Below are 21,640 nucleotides of genomic sequence, written 5' to 3' on the forward strand. Positions count from 1 at the left end.
CCCCGTTCATGCTCTGTCTCTCTCTGTCCCAAAAATAAATAAACGTTGAAAATTGGTGTTGGGAGTGGGCACGTGAGTCTGGGTAGTGGGTGAGTTGCTGATGAAAGGAGTCTCCTCTGTTGCTAGAGGCACAATGCTGGTAAGTTTGGCTGTTTTGGAGAGGATACGGTCTTCTAGATCTCTGAGGGGGGATGCCTAACCTGCCCACTCTTCAGTGAGGCCCAGTACATGGGGAAGAATTACCTAATACCTCAGACCCTGTTTTGAGCAAACCCGAGAGGCCATCTTGTTTGTTTTGTTTTACTTTCAATGAATTAGCTTTAGTTTCTAAAATCCCTTAAAACCCTTGAATCTAGTTGTTTCATGAAAAAAGGACCAGAGCGTGGCTTTCCCCTACTGTGACCAGGTTCCTGGGGTCAAAGTATGGGGATGAGATTTGTCCCTGCGTTTGGAGGCAGTTCCTTGCCAGAACTTGTTTTGTTCTGAAGGCTGCCTCTTCTCCACACACATCTGTTCTTTAGTGCATTGCTGGTCTATTGCAGTTGGTGTATTAACGCATGAATCAGGAACAACTTATGACAGTAGCCTCATAAGACTTTCCAATTTTCCATCAGAGGCCCCTGCTTCTCATTTTTAGTATTCTCTGAAACCTTGGGCCAAGTTCACAAATCCTGATCCTTAATGAGATTGAGCTATAGTTTGGGTCTAGAGGGATCATAAAGAAAAATAAACAAACCAACAACAACAAGACAAAACAAAAACAACAAAACGACCCCCAAGTACATTCCAACATTTCTCAAAGAGTTTCAGTGTCTACCAATGTTCTTTGCTTTAAATGGCGTCCCTGATCTTTCCCAACAATTGATGAACAGAGCTGTCTAGATCTTAAAGTTGTGTATGTGATTTTCTTGTCTTGGGATAGGTGGAAGGGAAAGTCTGATCTTCTGTTGATATTCTGCAGGAAGCTCTGTTTTAAGAAAGCAAAGATGACCTCAAAAACTTCCAACAACTGCTGATGACAATTGTATGTTATTTTCTGGTATTCCTACATTTTGCTGGACTAGAAAAATGTATAGTGTAGGTGCTAAAAGTGTTATTTCTGGAGTCAAACACATTGAATTCAAATCCTGACCTCATGGTTAAGCGTCCGACTTAGGCTCAGGTCATGATCTCACGGTTTGTGAGTTCGAGCCCGGCGTCGGGCTCTGTGCTGACAGCTCAGAGCCTGGAGCCTGCTTTGGATTCTGTCTCCCTCTCTCTCTGCCCTTCCTCTGCTCCTGCTCTGTCTCTCTCTCCCTGCAAAATAAATAAACATTAAAAAAAAAAAATCCTGACCTCATCACTTACTAGATACATGGTCTTTGAAAAATTGCTAAACCTCCTTGGACTTCAGTTTCCTTCACTATAAAATAGGTAATTTTATAAAATGCCTCATAGGATTGGTGTGAGGATTAACTAAGACGATGTATGTAAGTTATTTTACCGACTAGAGCATAGTAAATACACAGCAAATATCAGCCACTAGTATTTTAGCTTATCAAGGGTCGAGACTTAGGCATGTGCCTCATGGAATTCTAGTCTTAGGATAGTGAGTCCACAGAGTTTGTAGTTGCTGGTGGTATAAGAGGACATGATATACGTGAAAGCCTGCTCCTTCCAGTCCCCAGGGGATGGATGGTGGGAAGGAGAAGAGGGAGGCAGAAAGGGGATTGCACAGAGGGCAGGTGGGAGTCCTGATTTCCCCCCTCTGAGGACTGCTTCAAAGCTCCCCGGTTGCAGTCAGTGGGAGCAGAACATAGGCGCTGACTCAGCCTTGAATGCAGGCAGAGCAAGCAGTAACCAAGGGACACAGACCTCTCCCTGGAAGACAAGGACACTGAGGGAGAGGACATGATGTTTCTACCATGAGATAGCATTGATCTCCCCCCTCTCTGCAGACACGTGGACCCTAATTAAGGGAGAGAAGCATGGCATCAGGACTATGTCTCAGATTTTCATTTTTTACATTATTTTTTATTTAGAAAATTTAAAAAAATTTAATTTATTTTTTATTTTTGAGAGAGAGAGACAGTGAGCTTGAGGGAGGGAGAGGGAGAATCTCAAGCAGGCTCTGTGCCCAGTGAGGAGCCCAGTGCAGGCTCAGTCCCACGACCCTGGGACCATGACCTGAGCCGAAATCAAGAGTTGGACACTTAACTGACTGGTGCACCCAGGCGCCTCATCAACTTTTAATTTTTAAATCTAAAGAGATTGGGGCGCCTGGGTGGCGCAGTCGGTTAAGCGTCCGACTTCAGCCAGGTCACGATCTCGCGGTCCGTGAGTTCGAGCCCCGCGTCAGGCTCTGGGCTGATGGCTCGGAGCCTGGAGCCTGTTTCCGATTCTGTGTCTCCCTCTCTCTCTCTGCCCCTCCCCCGTTCATGCTCTGTCTCTCTCTGTCCCAAAAATAAATAAACATTGGGAAAAAAAAATTAAAAAAAAAAATCTAAAGAGACTGAAAATTTTTCTGAAGACATTCTTTTCACTATCTCATTGGACTGAACACTTCCACCCCAACCAGCAGGTGGGAGCTCAGAAAAAAAACTGTATTACTTTTAGACAAAATTAAGAACTTTACTTTTTCTCTGCACGTATGTGTTTGTCAAGTGAATAAATTTTGTTGATCTCATTGTAGTGAAATTGTCGTTGCGACTTGGTGGGGCTGGCCCGATGACAGAGCAGTATTTCCAGGTTAACTGAAAATAGTGTTTTCAGAAGCTCATGGGTGAGTTTGTCTGCATGTTCTGTCTAGGGTTGGCACCACCTGTTGCTGAATAGGGTGCTCACGGCCAGGGAGGGACGATTTCTGAACTCTTCTTGGTGGCTCGGCTTTGTACCCTAACTGCCCAGCTAGCACCCCTCTTTAAGAAAGGGATGGGTTCCAGCTAGCTGCCGGATGCTGCTGTACTACTGTAGAAATAAATCTCTCACACCGTTTTGATTCTGGCTCATCTTGATTCCAGTTCATTCATTTATACCACGGACATTTAGCTAACAGCCACTTTGCACCAAGCACTATACTAGACCAGTTGTTCTTCTCAAAAATGTCACATGTAGCGGGCACGAAAGACACCGAAACAAGTTCTTCATCTCTGCATCACTGAAACAAATGCTTCAGATGTGATGAAGGGTTCTGGCACAGGCGATCTTTGTCTGTGGTCTCCTCTCGTGACAGCCACGAAAACGCGCTGCTCTGTTCCGCTGCCGAGGTCCACCGCTGCATGGCCGTACTTCCTGCAGGTGGCTCTGAGCCAGCGGTGGAGCACTGTGGAGTGCTGAGACAGGTTTTCCTCTGAGACTGAGACTCAGGTGTCCCTGCAGAACACACCATCACACCCCGTGTTTTTCCATAGCACCAGATACCCTGATCTCTGTCTTTTTGTGTGTCTCTCACACGGTTCTGTGTGTTTTTTGAAGGCAGGGTGCACTGTGTGTGATTCTCCTGTTTCCCCAGCAGCTAACCTAGTGCCTGGCTAATGACAGCAGTTTGTTAAAGGAATGAACAAATGAAGGCAACAAGAGGAAGGAGCTCAGTCTCAGAAAGACCTGACAACTTAGCCACTGATTTTTCTATGATGTTTGGCAGTCACTTACTCATCTTTTTCCTCACCTGTAAAAAAAAAAAAAAAGGGGAGAAGCATATCTTCCTTCTAGAACTGTCTTAAGAATTGACTGAAGCTTAAGATGCCTGCTGCACTTCTGGGAACAGAGTAAGCATTAAAAACAGCCTAATAAATGGAAGTTTCCCTCTCTCTTCCTCCTACACACCCATTAATAGGGGTGGGACTGCCCTAAAAAGACTTCATATCAGGGCGCCTGGGTGGCTCAGTCAGTTAAGCGTCTGACTTTGGCTCAGGTCATGATCTCACAATTTGTGGGTTCAAGGCCCGCGTCGGGTTCTGTGCTGACGGCTCAGAGCCTGGAGCCCGCTTCGGATTCTGTGTCTCCCTCTCTCTCTGCCCCTCCCCTGCTCATGCTGTGTCTCTCAAAAATAAATAAACGTTAAAAAAATTAAAACACAAAAAGCTTTCACGTCCCAAAGGCTCCGATTTCTCTTGTAGTAATTTCATAGACATAGCTGCCAGGGTCGACTCAACATCAGGAGAGTCACCACACTCAAGGAAGCCCAAAGCAGGGAGCATCCATAAGATATTTATATTTAACTGATGGTAAAATTCTCATGCAGGGGGAGAAAGGGTTTTGTTAGTGCTTTTCCCATACTGACCTTTTCAGAAATAACTTCTGACAGAACCAGTGTGCTCACTGGTGACACTAGCCAGCGTGATCACATCCTGCTGATAGGTCCCCCTGCTACCGAGAACCCAACAACCTTGTATGTCTCATTCTGAATGTGGTCTCTTGCTGCCCAGTAATGGGTCCTCCCACCCCCTTTGGAACATTTAATTCTTATATCTTACTCCATATTATCTATTCTGTTTAAATGTGATGTAACTGAATTACTTTAATGCAGTAGTCTATTTTGTAAATAATTAAGTGGAAATATGTGCTATGACATAATCTGCCCTTTAATCATTGCCTGGCTTGTTCACTCTGTTTGCCTGGTTCACCGATCTGGGCATGCTTCTATCATTCGTGGCTCCTTAGTTTTGTGCAAACGCTTTTGTAAGCAGCTGGGCTCAGGGAATTTCTCCAGGCCTGCTTTCCTGTCATCTATCTTGAAGGGCCTCATGAATTCACTCCCTTCTCTGGACCTGGTAGTCTTCATATGTTAGCTGCGTCTGTTTGTCTATTCCTATTTGTACTTCTGTTCCCGTAAGTACTGGGAGTTTGTATGCCCTATTTTGATGCCAGTTTTGTAACCTATATGTGGCTGCATTGAGGCTTGCACCTTGGGTTTCCCCAACTGCTGGAATAGATAAGAGACGCCATACTCCCGCACTCACTCATAGTCGTCGATAATATAATTTGCCAAGCATATGGTGCCCTTTAGTGTCTGAGGAGTTGCAGAGGAATCAGGCAGTGAGATGCCTATCAGGGCCACAAAACTATAGCTAAAGCATTACTGTGTATTTGGTACTGGAGTACTTGGGCAGTTAAATGTCTAGGAAAGAGCCCACTGCGATGTAAGCATAAGCCCACATCTATAAAGGAAACACGTGAAATGGCTGACATTTTTTCCAAGCAGAAGTGATTGGAGACATTGTTCCAAGCAGAAGTGATATCGCAGCAAATGATTATGGCACAAATCTATATATGTGACTGGTGAGGGAATACAAAGTAAAGGAATCGTCACCAAAGGATGGAATTAATTGACAGGCTCTCTCGAGGAAGCATGAAGTCCTCGAACTTGATCTGTTCATAACTGTAAATCACTGTAGGTGCTTGGGGACGAAAGAGTAATGCTGGCATGGCCAGAATGACAGTTGGAGAAGATAGGGCTGCAACATCAACAGATGACAGGGGATAGAGAAGCTGGATTTTGGTAATCCATGGATGTGTGGATGAGGGTGGGTGGGCAGGAATAAAGCCTGGGAATTTGCACCATATTCTGGGGGTGCTACGAAGAAAAGCTTCATTCACTGTGACACAGTGACACAAGCATCGCTGGACTGGGATCCTGTCACTCGGACTGGAAGTCCTTGGAACCATCCATAACTCCTCCCTCCAGCTGGCCTCCTCCTGGAGGAGTGGACTCCCGGGTTCACTGAGGCTGTTTGAATGAGCCATCTCTAAGGAAAACAGGATATGAATGAAGAAGTGGTAATGCAATCCTTGGAAGATTTGCATCTCAGCAAAAGCAGCTGGCTCTTAGACCATTGATGGCTCATTTGCCACACGGGGGACAATTGGAAAAGGAAACGCTTCCTGGCTGGTACTGATGCCTCCTTGTACCTCTCGGGATTTCTCCTGCCCCTGCACCGGCACCACCACTGCTGAGTTCTCAATGAGTAAAGATGCATCAGATACTCTTCTTATCTGCTCTTACTGTCTCAGCAATTTTGAATTTTGTAGGACTCGTTGTAAATCTGTTTATCGTAGTGGTCAACTACAGGACTTGGGTCCAAAGCCACAGAATCTCCTCTTCTAATAGGATCCTGTTCAGCTTGGGCGTCACCAGATTTATTATGCTAGGACTGTTTCTCCTGAACATTATCTACCTGTTCACCTCTCCACATGTCGAAAGGTCAGTCCACCTATCCACTTTTTTCCTGTTGTGTTGGATGTTTTTGGAGTCTACTAGTCTCTGGCTTGTAACCTTGCTCAATGCCTTGTACTGCGTGAAGATTACTGACTTCCAACACTCAGTATTCCTCCTGCTGAAACGAAAGCTGTCCCCAAAGATCCCCAGGCTGCTGCTGGCCTGCGTGCTGATCTCTGCCTTCTCCACTCTCCTGTATGTTGTGCTCACACAAACATCACCCTTTCCTGAGCTTCTGACTGGGAGCAATGGTACAGTATGTGACATCAATAAGAGCATCTTGTCTTTGGTGACCTCCTTGGTCCTGAGCTCCTTTCTCCAGTTCATCATGAATGTGACTTCCGCTTCCTTGTTAATACATTCCTTGAGGAGACATATACAGAAGATGCAGAAAAACGCCACTGATTTTTGGAATCCCCAGACTGAAGCTCATATGGGTGCTATGAAGCTAATGATCTATTTCCTCATCCTCTACATTCCATATTCACTTGCTACCCTGCTACAGTATCTCCCTTCCGTACGGATGGATTTGGGAGCCACATCCATCTGTATGATTATTTCCACCTTTTATCCTCCAGGACATTCTGTTCTCATTATTCTCACACATCCTAAACTGAAAACAAAAGCAAAGAAGATTCTTTGTTTCAACATATGGTGGAATTTCAGTAGTAAATAGTGGCGGGAGTCACCTCCTGGTTTGGGAGCAAGATTTTCTCCATTAGCGGTTTTCCCAATGGTCTGAGAAATTCATTTTTGTAATTATTGATCTGACTTCGTGGGCCTTTGAGTGTATGTCAGTTCATTCTGCAATTTAAAAAATTTAAAATATTAGGCAGTTTTTTGTTTTTTTTGTTTTTTTTTTTCCTGAGGAGCTTGCTTGAGGCATTACTTATCATGGAGTTTGCATGAGTGTTGCATCCCTGGCTAAGTGGAAGTCACCACATTGTTCCATGGGCTACTCAAGTATAAGGGGACGTCCCCCCAAATTAAACAATACATTATAGTTCACATCATTAAATTTTTGAGGTTCAGTTAAAGAGCCCTGGGTAAGGGCTTAGCAATGAGTGAATCAGGAGTCACCAGACTGGCTTAAAATTAGCAAGAGGATGCAAAGAGCAAAGGAAGAAAGGAAAGGTTTAGAGAGGAAAAGGAAGAAAGAGAAAGATGAAACAGGTATATACTGTGGCAGGTGTTACAGAAAAAGCACCCTCCCCTTTTGGGTCACAGTAACTGAGTTATTATTACCAAGAAACTCTAGGAGTGAACTTCTAGGTTTGCTCTGGAAAGAAGGGAAGGGTCAGAATGGAGGGAAGTGATTAAGTATTAAAGAAGCTGAATCCAGGAGAGTTCCAAGGATCTTAAAATCTAGGGAGCTAGCCTGAGGTCAAAAGCAAGTGCCAAATAGTGAAATCAATGCAATCTGAGTGCAACTTTACAAAAGACTGTACCCCGTCACATGATACGGAATTCAGGGGAAAGCCAAGAGGAGCCATTGGATTCGTGGTGGGAGCATCAGACTTTTGATGACTAGATATCATCTGCTTATGAATTTATGTACTGAGCTGTATGGACACTGCACAATTATCCAGGAGAACACTTTTTTTTTTGGAGGGGAGAGGGGTTGGAACAGGAGGACTGGCTACAGAGGAACAGGAATCTGAAGATGGAATATTGATCAGTTTTGGGATGGGAATTGAAGGGTAATAACTCATATTTATACATTTTTTGTACTTCTAAAATATTTATGTAATATTTACATGTGTCAAAATAAATAATCTTATTAAATAACATTCTCTTCATTAAAAAAGAAAAAATGAGAAATCTCCAAATTTTACAAATTACCTGTTATTTCCCATTCTGGACACCACAATCTTGACTGCATTATTCAGTAAGGATTACTCAAACTGATATTTTAGGCTTAAAAAAAACAAAAAAACCACAGTTTTCATCATGTTAGAATCTTAAGATTAGGAGATAAGAGGATTACTGAGGATGATTAAATCCATGACAGAAGAACTCTAAATGAGTAGCAGAAAGCCTTGTGGTCTCCCAGTATCTGTTCTCTTTCTTTTCTCTTCCGTAGTAACAGAATTTTTAGCTACCCAGAATTTTGGCAGCAAATTACACATTACAGCTTTCTCTTCTAAGGAGGTATTATGTGTGATCAAGTTCTTCCAATAGAGTATGTGGACAAGTGATGTGTGTGATTTCTAGGTGGTGCCCCTAGAACAGGTATGCTCTCCTTTCCCCTTTTCCCTTTCTTCCTGTGGTCTCGAGTGCGGGATGTAATGATTGGCCATCTTGGATGAGTAGATGAAGTGACTTCCTGGGGATGGTGGAGGAATCATCCATCCTAGTTGGCTTCCCAGTTTCTGATACCACAGTTTCTGCCACACCAGCTCTGGACTGTTTACTCCAGGACCATTCATGGGAAATAAATATCTCCATTCTTTCAGACACTGTAGTTTTGGGTCTCTATTGCCTTACTCAACAAACTTATGCTATACCATATTCCTTTGTTTGGGCACTTGCCCATAGTCCTCTCTGGGCAGACTTTTTAACAATGCTGTGGGTTTGGAGTTTGCTGGTTCCAATATGCTCTGCCACTAAATACTTACTAACTAGGAATTAAAAAAAAATTTAGAGTTTATTTCTTCAAGATGTGATAACTTATATGCTCTCTAATATGCAGTATCCTGCACTTCCCTGTATTCTCTGCCTGTTAAGGGAAGGGTGGGACGTTTAAGACTCTTCATTAAGAAGAGTCACTCTCGGGGCGCCTGGGTGGCTCAGTCAGTTAAGCGTCTGACTTCAACTCAGGTCACAATCTCACAGTTTGTGGGTTCAAGCCCCATGTCGGGCTCTGTGCTGACAGCTCAGAGCCTGGAGCCTGCTTCAGATTCTGTGTCTCTCTCTCTCTCTCTCTCTGCCCCTCCCCTGCTCATGCTCTGTCTCTCTTTCTATCTCAAAAATAAATAAACATTAAAAAATTAAAAAAAAAAGAAGGGTCACTCTTGGAAATGAAGGGTGGGTGCCAGGGCAGTGTCTGTGTAACCTCATGAAACATACACTATGGTAGCTGTAACTCGGGGCCATTGCCATTTAACTTTGAACTCCTGTAGCCCAATATTGTCTGAGCTGCATTTCTATATGCTGTTTTATTGGTTCCTCACAACTGCTTAGATAATGTTGATATTACCTATTATACAGATGAAAAAGTTGAGGCACAAACAGGTATTATAAATGGCTCATAAACTAAACTAGAAAGGGGTAGATATAAGGCTCCAATTTGCCTTCTAATTTTAAAGTCTAGTTCTTTTTTAAGTATATATACCACAAGGTGGATGGAAAGATTGGGACAGTGTAGCATCATGCCGATTTATAAAGCTTTATCTTTTAGGATAAGAAGAAAATATTCAAAAGGGTGTTACTTATACTAGTTGTATTTATGCTTTTTTTTTTTTTTTTGAGGAAACTCCGTACTGTTTTCCGTAGTAGCTACACCTATTTGCATTCCCACCAAAGGTAGAAGAGGTTTCCCCTTTCTCCACATCCTCACCAACACTTAATTGTTTCTTGTGTTGTTGATTTTAGCCATTCTGGTAGGTGTCAGATGATATTGTAGTTTTGATTTGCATTTCCCTGATGATGAGTGATGTTGAGCATCTTTTCATGTCTGTCGGCCATCTGGATATCTTTGGAGAAATGTCTGTTTATGTCTTCTGCCCATTTTTTAATTGTATTATTTGTTTTTTGGGTGTTGAGTTATACCTGTTCTTTATATATTTTGGATACTAACCCTTTATTGGATAAGTCATTTGCAAATATCTCCTCCCACTCTGTAGGTTGCCTTTTAATTTTGTTGATTTTTTTCCTTCCCTGTGCAGAAGCATTTTATTTCAGGTGAGATATATCTTTAAACTAAAAGTGTAGCAACATTAAAGAAGAAGCCATTTTAAAATTTATTTTGAATGTTGCAACTTGGGCAGGGATAGGCCACTAGAAAGGTGATGGGACAGTAGATATAGTTTATGCATGAACTAAGTGAAATTCTTATCCATTCTAAGGATTTTTACTTTTTCATTTCAAAACCACTTAAAAAAATTTGAGTATAGTTGACACACAATGTTGCATTAGTTTCAGGTGTACAACATAGTGATCGGACAAGTTTTTGTATTTGCTGTGCTTACCGCAAGCCTAACTACTACCTGTCACCATACAAGCTATTGCAATATCATTGTATTCCCTATGCTGTGCCTTTTGTTCTTGTCATTTGTTCATTCTGAAACTAGAAGCTTGTACTTTCCACTCCCCTTCACCCATTTTTCCTGTCCCCTCATCACCCCCCTCAACCATCAGTTTGTTTTTATGGGTCATTTCAAGGACTTTAAAAGTTTCTTTACGTTGCCTAAATGTTACTTAAACATGTGTGACTTTGGGCTTTCCTAATCATTATTACTAGCATTTTGTCCGTGAGCCATTTTCAGTTTCAGTTGTTTAAAGAACAAACAAATGAAAGAAGGGGTTTAGAGGAAGGAGACATTAGTCGTTGAAAGCATGAATTGAATGTAACTTTTAAGATAGCCCTAAATCCAAGAGCCTTCAGGTTAAACTGAAGCTTACGGAAGGTATTTAAAATAAATTTCTCAATAATGTTCTTGTTTTGTAAGTTAGAGCCGGAGCTGGAGTTGGAGCCTCTAGTCTAGCCTGCTGCTTCTCAAGGAGGGCCAGAGAGGTGAGAAGCAGCCGGGATCTGGTGGGAATTCTATTCACATTTTGTGTGCTCTGCCTCCCATTTCTCTTGGGTGCAGGTATAGAGGGGGAAGCAGTAGTTTGACAAAACTCCCAGGGATTTGAATAGCTGGCCCATGGCCAGTTTTATTCTCTGAGGAAAAAAGTGTGAAAGGGAACTCGGCATCTGTGTAAGAATTTGCCTGGCAAGGAAATTAATAACAAGGAAATGATATGAGTTAATGGAGGTTGGGGTGGAAGGGGGAGGGAGAGAGCATGGAGGGCAAGGATGACAGCAGGGGAGGGGCAAAGACTGCACACCATCCTCCCTTAGCTAAGTGGGGTGGGGGTGGGGGTGGAGGTGGGGTCAGTCTTCTGGGGAAGCACCAATTTTAACAGGTCACAACAGGCTTTTGTTCTCTGGATTATGGCTGGGGGCTGTAAAGGGCCTGGGAAAAGGCAAGCCTGTAACCCTGTGTGGGTAGGAAGGAGCAAGAGGCTCTGGGTAAATGCCTTGATGTGTGTATACACGTCTTGTGTGCAGACGAGGTGTCTCAACACAGGTACACGCTTGATTTGTTTGATAATACTTCTGACCTGTTTTAAATACAGGAAAATTATTTATCTCAGTTTTGCTGCTTTCACAGTTGGGACGATGACAATGTAATGATGATCTGAATCCAGACATCTCAAGAGAGGAAATAGTGGAAGATACTGATATTGATATTACTCTCTAACTCCTACTGACCTCTCTATGCTGCTGACTTCTGTCAAAGGCCTGGGCTAATCATAATCTGTCTCTCATCTTTATTTTTGCTTTCCAGAAGTTCTGGAATTAAATAGAGCCCATCATCTTCCTTTAGAGGCAGCAACTGAATTCATCCTGTATTTGCACAGCGTGAATATTAGCAGATTTCAGGCACTCTCCTACTTTACTTACTTATTTTATTTACCTTCAAGTTAATTAACATATGGTGCAGTATTGGTTTTAGGAGTCGTCTCCTCCATTGAAAGGAGCGATAGTGGAGACAAATCACCAAGGAAGGAAAGAAAAATAGCGTTAATTAGGTAATACTATTTTCTAGGCCCAAAGCTAGGTAATTTCATATGCCCTTTTATCATCACAATAGCCACGTGAGGCAAATTGCAAAACATCAGAATTTTTATAAAGAGGAACCTGAAGCTCTAAGAAGTCAATTGACTGGTTAAGGCCATAGCTACTAACTGGTTGAGTCGGGCGGCAAACTCAAATCTTTTTGAAGCACCTTGCCTTTCTGTGAATGGCCGCGAGTACTCCACATGTAAGTTCTGCCCCCAGGGAGTTAGTCCTGAGGTTTGTGTCCCAAAGAGGGCTGGTGCCCATGCGCTATGTGTGAGCACTTGGCTGTGGCTGAGCGGATATTCAGAAGGCTCCACCTGCCCTCTCTCTTGCCCCTTTTCTTAGCCTGATCGTACAAGTCATGGGAAGACCCTAGTCTTCTCTAGAAAAACACAGTTCTCACACTGTTAAAAACATAAGTGTTTATGCAAATGGCTTCATGTCACTGTGTTTTATATAACTTGTCAAAAATAAAGTTGTAATTTTTTATTTTATTTTACAGAAAAGTTCCAAAAGGAGTACAGAGAGTTCCCAGATTTCCCTCATTCAGTTTTCCTGATGTTGATACCTTACATAAGCTGGGGCACTGGCTACCTGCTCATCCAAAGCCAAGTGCTCCCAGGTTCGCATTAGCACCAGCCCTCAGGGGAGCACAAATCAGCATGGATACATCGATTGTTAACTAAACCACAGACCTCATTCAGATTTTTCCAGTTTTCACACTCATGTTCTTATTCTGTTCCAGGATCCAATCCGAGATATCATGTTGCATGTAGTTATCGGGTGCTCTTAGTCTCTAATGGTCTGTGATATTTCTCAATCATGCATTGTTTTCATGATCATGAAACATTTTGTAAAATGTCCCTCGATCTGAGTTTGTCTGATCTCAAATCAGGACTGATCTCAAATCAGTCCTGTCTGCTGGACTGAGGTTGTGAGGAGTCCAGCAGAGATGAGGCACCCTTCTCCTCATGTAACACCGGGGGGATAATGATATCATCTTGACTTCTCGCTGGTCGTGTTCACTTTGACTGCTTGGTTAAAGTGGGGTTTGCTGGGTTTCTCCACTGTCAGGTTTGGTTACTCTATTCCCTTTTCCAGTGTCTCTTGTTTAGAAGTCTCCCAAGTCCATCTCACTCTCAAGAGAAGGGGAATTAAGCTCCGCCTCCTAGAGGGTCCCCCAACTTCCGTCTGCTGTACTTACCTCTCTCTCCAAATTTTCATACTCATGGAGGCAGACAGAAATACCCCCTGTACTCTCATCTTCCAAGCCCCTGACCCCCGTGCTTTTACTCCATTCAGTTTCTCCACCCCAGCCTGCTACTGATTCTTATCATAATCTTCCTCGAAGATTATGATCCTTGCTGCATGCAGGGCCTGGGACTGCACTCCTCCTACTCCCTCCAAATCCCTACTGAAAGCCAGTACCCAAGAAGCGGTACTGACCCACTGAGCAAGAACCCCACTGCTTCATAAGGTGGTGGGGAAGGAAGCTGGAAAGACTATGAATATACACACTTTGATAATTTCTGTTCCTGTTACACATGACTCAGTCTGCTCAATTCGGAATTGCAGAATGTCTCATGCAGCTCATGAGACAAGAGAAACTTTGCTCAGGTTCACAGCTGCTACAGAAGAGTTGCCTCAAAGCCGTCTAGGAGCAAAGTAGGCACAGTCCCGGGAAGCACTGTGAATAGGAATACAGCATGTTCGAGTCACTGAGATAAGTCAGATGGGGCATGGGGAAGAAGCTGTACTCAGCCTGGCAACATGGTGGAGGAAGGGCATTTTTTGGGTGAAGGTGTCAGATCTGAGTGTTTGGAAGTGCTGCCTGTTCTTTGTTTCTTTTCTACCTATACCTTTTAAACTGCTTATTTTTTTTGACTAAAAATGCATGTATTTAAGGCTTACAATAGGATGAATTGATATACATATACATAGTGAAGAGATGACTGAGGTCAAACTCGTTAACATGCCATCACCTCACACGGGTACCATTGTACCATTGTTGTGTGTGTGACGAGACACCTGAAATGTCCTCTCTCAGCACATGCCCAGCAGTCAGTACAGTCTTACTGACCCGGTCAGTATGCTGTCCGTCAGATCTCTAGACTTACCCATCCTACGTAACACCTCCCCATCTCCTCCGCCTCCTCACCCCTGATAGCTGCCATGCTGCTTCTTTCTACTCGACTTTTTATATTCCACATATAGGTGAGGTCATGCGTTCTGTTTCGTATGTGTGTCTGGCTTATTTCACTTAGCATGATTCCTTTTAGGTTCATCCATGTTGTTGCAAATGGCAGGATCTCCTTTATTAAGGCTGAATAACACACACACACACACACACACACACACACACACACACACACACACAAACACACTCACACATGCACATCTTTCTCAGCTTTCAATGGGGTTATGTCCAATAAATTCATCATTTAAATCACATGTTGAAAACATCATGGCTTAGCCTAGCCTACCTTAAATGTGATCAGAACACTTACATTAGCCTATACTTGGGCCAAATTATCTAATATAAAGCCTGTTTTATAATAATGTGTTGATGTCTCATGTAATATGTTGACTACTCTACTGAACATGAAAAAACGAATGGTTGTCAGTTTATCAGCTTACCTCTGTGATTGTGTGACTGGCTGGGAGCTGTGGCTAATGCCGCTGGCTAGCATCACGAGACAGTGTCATACTGTATATCCCAGGAAAAGATCAAAATTCAAAATTTTAAGTACAGTTTCTACTGAATGTGTATCCCTTTTGTGCCATTATGAAGTCAAGAAATTGTAAGTTGAAGCATTGTAAATTGGACGCTGTCTCTCTCTATATGTCTGTTTATCTATCTATCATTTATCTATCACAATTTCTTTATTCATCTGTTGATGGAAATTTAGGTTGTTTCCGTATCTTGACTAATATGATTAATGCCCCAATAAATATGGGAGCACAGATATTTTTTTGAGATCCTGAGGAGGGATCGCTGGATCATATGGTAGTTCTATTTTTATTTTTTTAAGAAACCTCCATACTGTCATCTATAATAGCTGTACCAATTTACATTCCCACCAAAGGTGTGTAAAATTTCTCTTTTCTCCACGTCTTTACTAATACTTTTTATCTTTTATTTTCTTTTGATAACAGCCATTGTAATGATCTAAAGTGATATTTCATTCTGATTTTGACTTGCATTTCCCTGATGATTAGTGATGTTGAGCACCTTTTCATGTACCTGTTAGCCATTTATATGTCTTTTTTTGAAAAATGACCATCTTAGGTCCTTTGCCTATTTTTTAAATTGGGTTGTTTGCTTTTTTGCTATTGAATAGTATGAGTTCCATACATATTTTGGATAGTAACCCCTTATCAGATGTATGGTTTTCAAGTATTTTCTCCCAATTTATAGGCTGCCTTTCATTTTGTTGATTGTTTTCCTTTCTGAGCAGAAGCTTATTCATACTGTTATTCTATATAGGATAGACTGCTTTGTTGTGCTGAGTAGAAAGCCATAGTTTACTTTCCCCCTCTGAGGGTCTCTTCTGGTGCTTGTATTCCCCTTGGTCTCTCATGGACTTTCTTTCCTTGGTTCAGGTACTGTGAGGATGGCTGAAAGCCCAGAGCAGTGGAATAGTAGGCATATGAATGGAAGGGACTTTGGTAGAAAGAGGTGTGGTAGTGTTATGGCCAACGTGGTCGGGTTGCATCAAAAGTAGAAACCAAGTGGTTGTTCTGGTAAACTAGAGAATGCTGAGGTTGTTACTCTCCAGATACAGTCCTTCGTTTCAGCCCTTGGTTTGGGGGCTGATATGCTAGCAATTCATTCTGTATGGAAATGAACTCGTAGTGTGATTCCCAGATTTCTCTCCACGCTGACCTCCTCTAGCACTGATTATGCAGCAGTAAATATTTATCCTGTCTCCTAGTTGTTTTCATTCATTTTCTCACCCTATCCTTTTCTTTTTCCCTGCCGTTGGAACAGACCTTTGTATGTGTATAAATACAACTCTATGGTTATATGCTCAAGTTATAAACATGTTAAAACAGTATTGATTATTTGCCTCTCCCACTAGAATGTCAGCTCTGTGACAATAGGGACTTTGTTTTTTGGCCATTATCTCCCCTGAGACTGGACTAGGGGCCTGGCACATGGTAGGCATTTGATAAATATTTGCTAAAGCATTCATAAATGTTGTACTTTCCCTGTTTATAACATGAGGTGCTTTGCATTTGCCACTGGTGAGATTCTCAGAATGTCTATTTTGGTTTGGCGGAGTTGGGTGGGTGGGAACAAGGTTCCAGGGTACCTATGGATTTTACTTGCTTCCTTTGGAAGGGTGGTCTGTAACTGTGGCTTGTTCCTCATCTCAGATTCCAGACCAGCTTCATGCACATGGAAATGGAAGTGAGACTCTTACCTTCCAGAACATTACTTGTGTTCACAACTTTGCCTTCTTTGCCAGAGAATGGATTTCAAAAGGACAGTGACAGAATCTGAACTCTGAGAAGTGAAATGTTCCACTCTAATACTCCATCACTCATAGGGGATCTGAGGCTCAGCCAGGAGCCACACACATTCATCACTGAAGCAGGGAATCTTTTGGGACATCAGTGAGACTCCTGTCCCCAGCCATGCTGTCTGCTGCCCTAGCACTGCTGATGGTTGTGGCAGTGGCCGAATTTCTCATTGGACTGGTTGGGAATAGAGTCCTTGTGATCTGGGGTTTTGGAGAATGGGTCAGAACATGTAAAGGGATCCCTATACAAACTCACTGTCCTGGGTGTGGTGGCTGTCAGTGTCTTCTACTGCAGGAAGATCCTGACCTTTGTTAAAAGGTCTGCTCATGGCTGAAGCAGAGGGTCTGAGGCTGGGTTTTGTTTTCTTCTAAAGTCTTTCAAGATCACTTTGCACTTTCTTCCACACCCATGTTGCCACCACCATCATTTTCTTCTTCTTCTTCTTCTTCTTCTTCTTCTTCTTCTTCTTCTTCTTCTTCTTCTTCTTCTTCTTCTTCTTCTTCTTTCTTCTTCTTCTTCTTCTTCTTCGTTCTTCGTTCTTCGTTCTTCTTCTTCTTTCTTCTTTCTTCTTCTTCTTCTTCGTTCTTCGTTCTTCGTTCTTCTTCTTCTTTCTTCTTTCTTCTTCTTCTTCTTCTTCTTCTTCTTCTTCTTCTTCTTTCTTTCTTCTTCTTCTTCTTCTTCTTCTTCTTCTTCTTCTTCTTCGTTCTTCTTTCTTCTTTCTTCTTCTTCTTTCTTCTTTCTTCTTCTTCTTCTTCTTCTTCTTCTTCTTCTTCTTCTTCTTCTTTCTTCGTTCTTCTTCTTCTTCTTTCTTCTTTCTTCTTCTTCTTCTTCTTCTTCTTCTTCTTCTTCTTCTTCTTTCTTCTTCTTTCTTCTTCTTCTTCTTCTTCTTCTTCTTCTTCTTCTTCTTCTTTCTTCTTCTTCTTCTTCTTCTTCTTCTTCTTCTTCTTCTTCTTCTTCGTTCTTCTTTCTTCTTTCTTCTTCTTCTTTCTTCTTTCTTCTTCTTCTTCTTCTTCTTCTTCTTCTTCTTCTTTCTTCGTTCTTCGTTCTTCTTTCTTCTTCTTCTTTCTTCTTTCTTCTTCTTCTTCTTCTTCTTCTTCTTCTTCTTCTTTCTTCTTCTTTCTTCTTCTTCTTCTTCTTCTTCTTCTTCTTCTTCTTCTTCTTTCTTCTTTCTTCTTCTTCTTCTTCTTCTTCTTCTTCTTCTTCTTCTTTCTTCTTCTTCTTCTTCTTCTTCTTCTTCTTCTTCTTCTTCTTCTTTCTTTCTTCTTCTTCTTCTTCTTCTTCTTCTTCTTCTTCTTCTTCTTCCTTCTTCTTCTTCTTCTTCTTCTTCTTCTTCTTCTTCTTCTTCGTTCTTCTTTCTTCTTTCTTCTTCTTCTTTCTTCTTTCTTCTTCTTCTTCTTCTTCTTCTTCTTCTTCTTCTTCTTCTTCTTTCTTCGTTCTTCTTTCTTCTTCTTCTTTCTTCTTTCTTCTTCTTCTTCTTCTTCTTCTTCTTCTTCTTCTTCTTTCTTCTTCTTCTTTCTTCTTCTTCTTCTTCTTCTTCTTCTTCTTCTTCTTCTTCGTTCTTCTTTCTTCTTTCTTCTTCTTCTTCTTCTTCTTCTTCTTCTTCTTCTTCTTCTTCTACCATATCTTATTTATTTATTATTTTAATTCCACCATAGTTATTTTTTCTTTTTATATACTTAAAAATTTTTTCAATTAGTATTTTTTTATTAAATATAATTTATTGTCAAATTGGTTTCCGTACAACACCCAGTGGTCATCCCAACAGGTGCCCTCCTCAATGCCCATCACCCACTTTCCCCTCTCCCGCACCCCCCATCAACCCTCAGTTTGTTCTCAGTATTTAAGAGTCTCTTATGGTTTGCCTCCTTCCCTCTCTATAACTTTTTCCCCCCTTCCCCTTCCTCATGGTCTTCTGTTAAGTTTCTCAGGATCCACATATGAGTGAAAATATATGGCACCTGTCCTTCTCTGCCTGACTTATTTCACTTAGCATAATACTCTCCAGTTCCATCCACGTTGCTACAAATGGCCAGATTTCATTCTTTCTCATTGCCAAGTAGTATTCCATTGTATATATAAACCACATCTTCTTTATCCATTCGTCAGTTGATGGACATTTAGGCTCTTTCCATAATTTGACTATTGTTGAAAGTGCTGCTATAAACATTGGGGTACAAGTGCCCCTGTGCATCAGCACTCCTGTATCCCTTGGGTAAATTTCTAGCAGTGCTATTGCTGGGTCATAGGGTAGATCCATTTTTAATTTTTTGAGGAAACTCCACAGTGTTTTCCAGAGCAGCTGCACCAGTTTGCATTCCCACCAACAGTGCAAGAGGGTTCCCATTTCTCCACATCCTCTCCAGCATCTATAGTCTCCTGATTTGTTCATTTTAGCCACTCTGACTGGTGTGAGATGATATCTCTGTGTGGTTTTGATTTGTATTTCCCTGATAAGGAGTGACGTTGAGCATCTTTTCATGTGTCTGTTGGCCACCTGGATGTCTTCTTTAGAAAAGTGTCTATTCATGTCTTCTGCCCATTTCTTCACTGGATTATTTTTTTCGGGTATGGAATTTGGTGAGTTCTTTATAGGTTTTGGGTACTAACCCTTTGTCTGATATGTCATTTGCAAATATCTTTTCCCATTCCATCGGTTGCTTTTTAGTTCTGTTGACTGTTTCCTTTGTAGTCCATGCTGCCTTCTTAAGAAGCTAGCCTAGCCTTCCTCCTTTTTTCTTATTCAATTACTCTTTCTCCTCATTTCCTCATAGTTTCTGGCCTGGTTTGACCACTGTATTGGTTTTCTATTTACCGTGTAGCAACACATACCTAGCTGTTTAAAACAGCATACACATTTATGTCCCAGTTTCTGTGGATAAAGAGTCCAGGCACAGCCTAAGTGGGCCCTCTGTGCAGAGTCTTAAAAGCTGTAATCAAGATGTTGACTAGGCTGATTTTTTGGAGCTCAGGGTACTTTTCTAAGCCCACTCATTGTTTGCAGAATTCAGTTCCTTGTGGTTGTTAAACCAAGGTCCCTGTTTTCCTACTGGCTGTCTTCTGGGGGCCCATCTCAACACCCCACAGTTTATTGCCATATGTCTTTCTCACGGTCTGGTGAGATTCTTTAAGGCCAGAAGGAGGGCCCAGTTTCTCTTTCCAAACTTTGACTGATTAGGTTAGATCCACTCAGTAATCTTTGAGTAGCTCAAATGCAAGTGGTTTAATTACATTTGCAGAAGTCCTTCATCTTTGCCATATAATATAACCCAATCACAGAAGTGATAACCTATTTTATTCATAGTCCTACCACTGCTCAAGGATTACTCAGGACATGTCCACCAATGGGTGGAAATGTTAGAGGCTATCTTATAATTCGCCCTTCTACAAACATCTGTGTTGGGCTGGTCCCAAGGAAGTTGGAATCTGGAAAATAAATGAATCACTTTTCCTATATTTCTTGATTAGCTGTACTAGTCTTTTTTTTTCTTATTTGAGCTCATTTCCTTTCTGTAAGACTCCGGTATGAGATATATGCTGAGTCATGTGTGTGTGGATAATTGATCATAAAGGAAAGATGGCCTTAAAGACCTTGATTAGCAGTAATGGTTCCTTTCCCTAACTTACATTTTTAAAAAATTATTTGGCACCTAAATATACTGTGTTTTGATTCTCTGATTGTTGTCTTCCTTAAAACTTCCCCTACTTTCCTCTTTGATAATGAAATATATTCTACTTTGTTATTATTTTTTTGGTAATGAAATATATTTTAAATTCAGCTGTATCCAGCTCTCATGCTTATATGTTCAAAGTACTTTTTATGAACATAAAATTAATTTTTTATAATATGAGCTCACATTTGGCACTGTATAAAACCTGAGAATGGGGGAGCCTGTGTGGCTCAGTCGGTTGAGCGTCTGACTCTGGATTTCACCTCAGGTCATGACCCCAGGGCTGTGGGATTGAGCCTTACATCAGGCTTCATGCTAAGTGTGGAGTCTGCTTAAGATTCTTTCTCTTTGTCCCTCTGCCCCTCTCCCCTATTTGTGCTCTCTCTCTAAAAAAAGCCCCAAGCCCCGTGTTGCATCCACACGACTCCTGAAACAGAATGCTACGGGCACCAGTGACAGTCACAACAAAGTTTATTACAATGAGAGGCAAGGCCGACCGATCCGGACCAACACTCTTGATAAGAGTGCGGCCCCGAACAGCCGGGGTACAGAGTTTTTATAACCGATCACATCGTTTTATCATCACCTGGGAACAGAACAAAGAAACAGGTTCCAGATGAGTTAGAAACAGTTGCCTAATGAGGTGTTTACTTTAGACTTTCTGCCTCTAAGTGGCAACCAGTGGATCTCCTTGACCCTGCCTCTGATGCTCTTTTCTTTGAACTTTTGTTTCCTTAATTGGTGAAACCTAATTTACAAGGGTATGAGGCATAGTTTACCAGAGCAAAGCAAGGCTGTTATCTCTTAACCTTCAGTGTCAACACAAAGCTGTTATTTTTCAAGCTAAGCCTTAGCCCTACACTACAATTTAACCCTTACATTTCCCCCTTTTCTTGTCAGTGAATCAATCCCTTGATTCATCATTAGGAACTAAGGGGATATAATTGGACCTGATCATCATAATTTTTATTTCACTAACTCGCTTCTTGACATATTGTACTAACCAATTGATAAGGCACGGGCCAATAGTTAACCCGAGAAGTAACAACAGCAGTGGCCCAGCTACGGCTGTAAGCAGTGATGTGAGCCAGGGGGACCAAGAGAATAAACTCTGATACCAATTATTGCTGGCCTCCCTGGCACATTCCCTGGTCCTAAGATTATCCCTGACCAAACTGAGAGTGTCTCGGATTACTCTGGAATTGTTTGCATAAAAACAGCACGTTTCTCTGAGGGCCACGCAGAGCCCCCTTCCTTCATGAAGAGTAAATCAAGCCCTCTTCTGTTTTGTAATACAACCTCGGCTAAAGAGTCTACTTGGTGTTCTAGCCGAGAAATTGAAGTTTCCAAGTAGCCTAGGTCTCGGTCTACTTGCTTACAGTTTTGAAATTTTGGTCCCCCACAGTGAGTCCAGCAGTT

The 21,640-nt window shown here is 41.9% G+C and overlaps 1 protein-coding gene across 1 annotated transcript; it reads left to right on the forward strand.

Annotated features, from left to right (window-relative positions):
- The first annotated feature begins 2,425 nt into the window (after positions 1-2,425).
- Positions 2,426-9,054, forward strand: TAS2R4 (taste 2 receptor member 4). Its single transcript, XM_045052875.1, has one exon. It carries the CDS (start codon positions 5,952-5,954, stop codon positions 6,870-6,872), a length of 921 nt encoding a protein of 306 aa, XP_044908810.1. The 5' UTR covers positions 2,426-5,951; the 3' UTR covers positions 6,873-9,054.
- Positions 9,055-21,640: the final 12,586 nt, after the last annotated feature.

This window comes from Felis catus, chromosome A2 (assembly GCF_018350175.1).
Source record: "Felis catus isolate Fca126 chromosome A2, F.catus_Fca126_mat1.0, whole genome shotgun sequence".
Taxonomy (NCBI): domain Eukaryota; kingdom Metazoa; phylum Chordata; class Mammalia; order Carnivora; family Felidae; genus Felis; species Felis catus.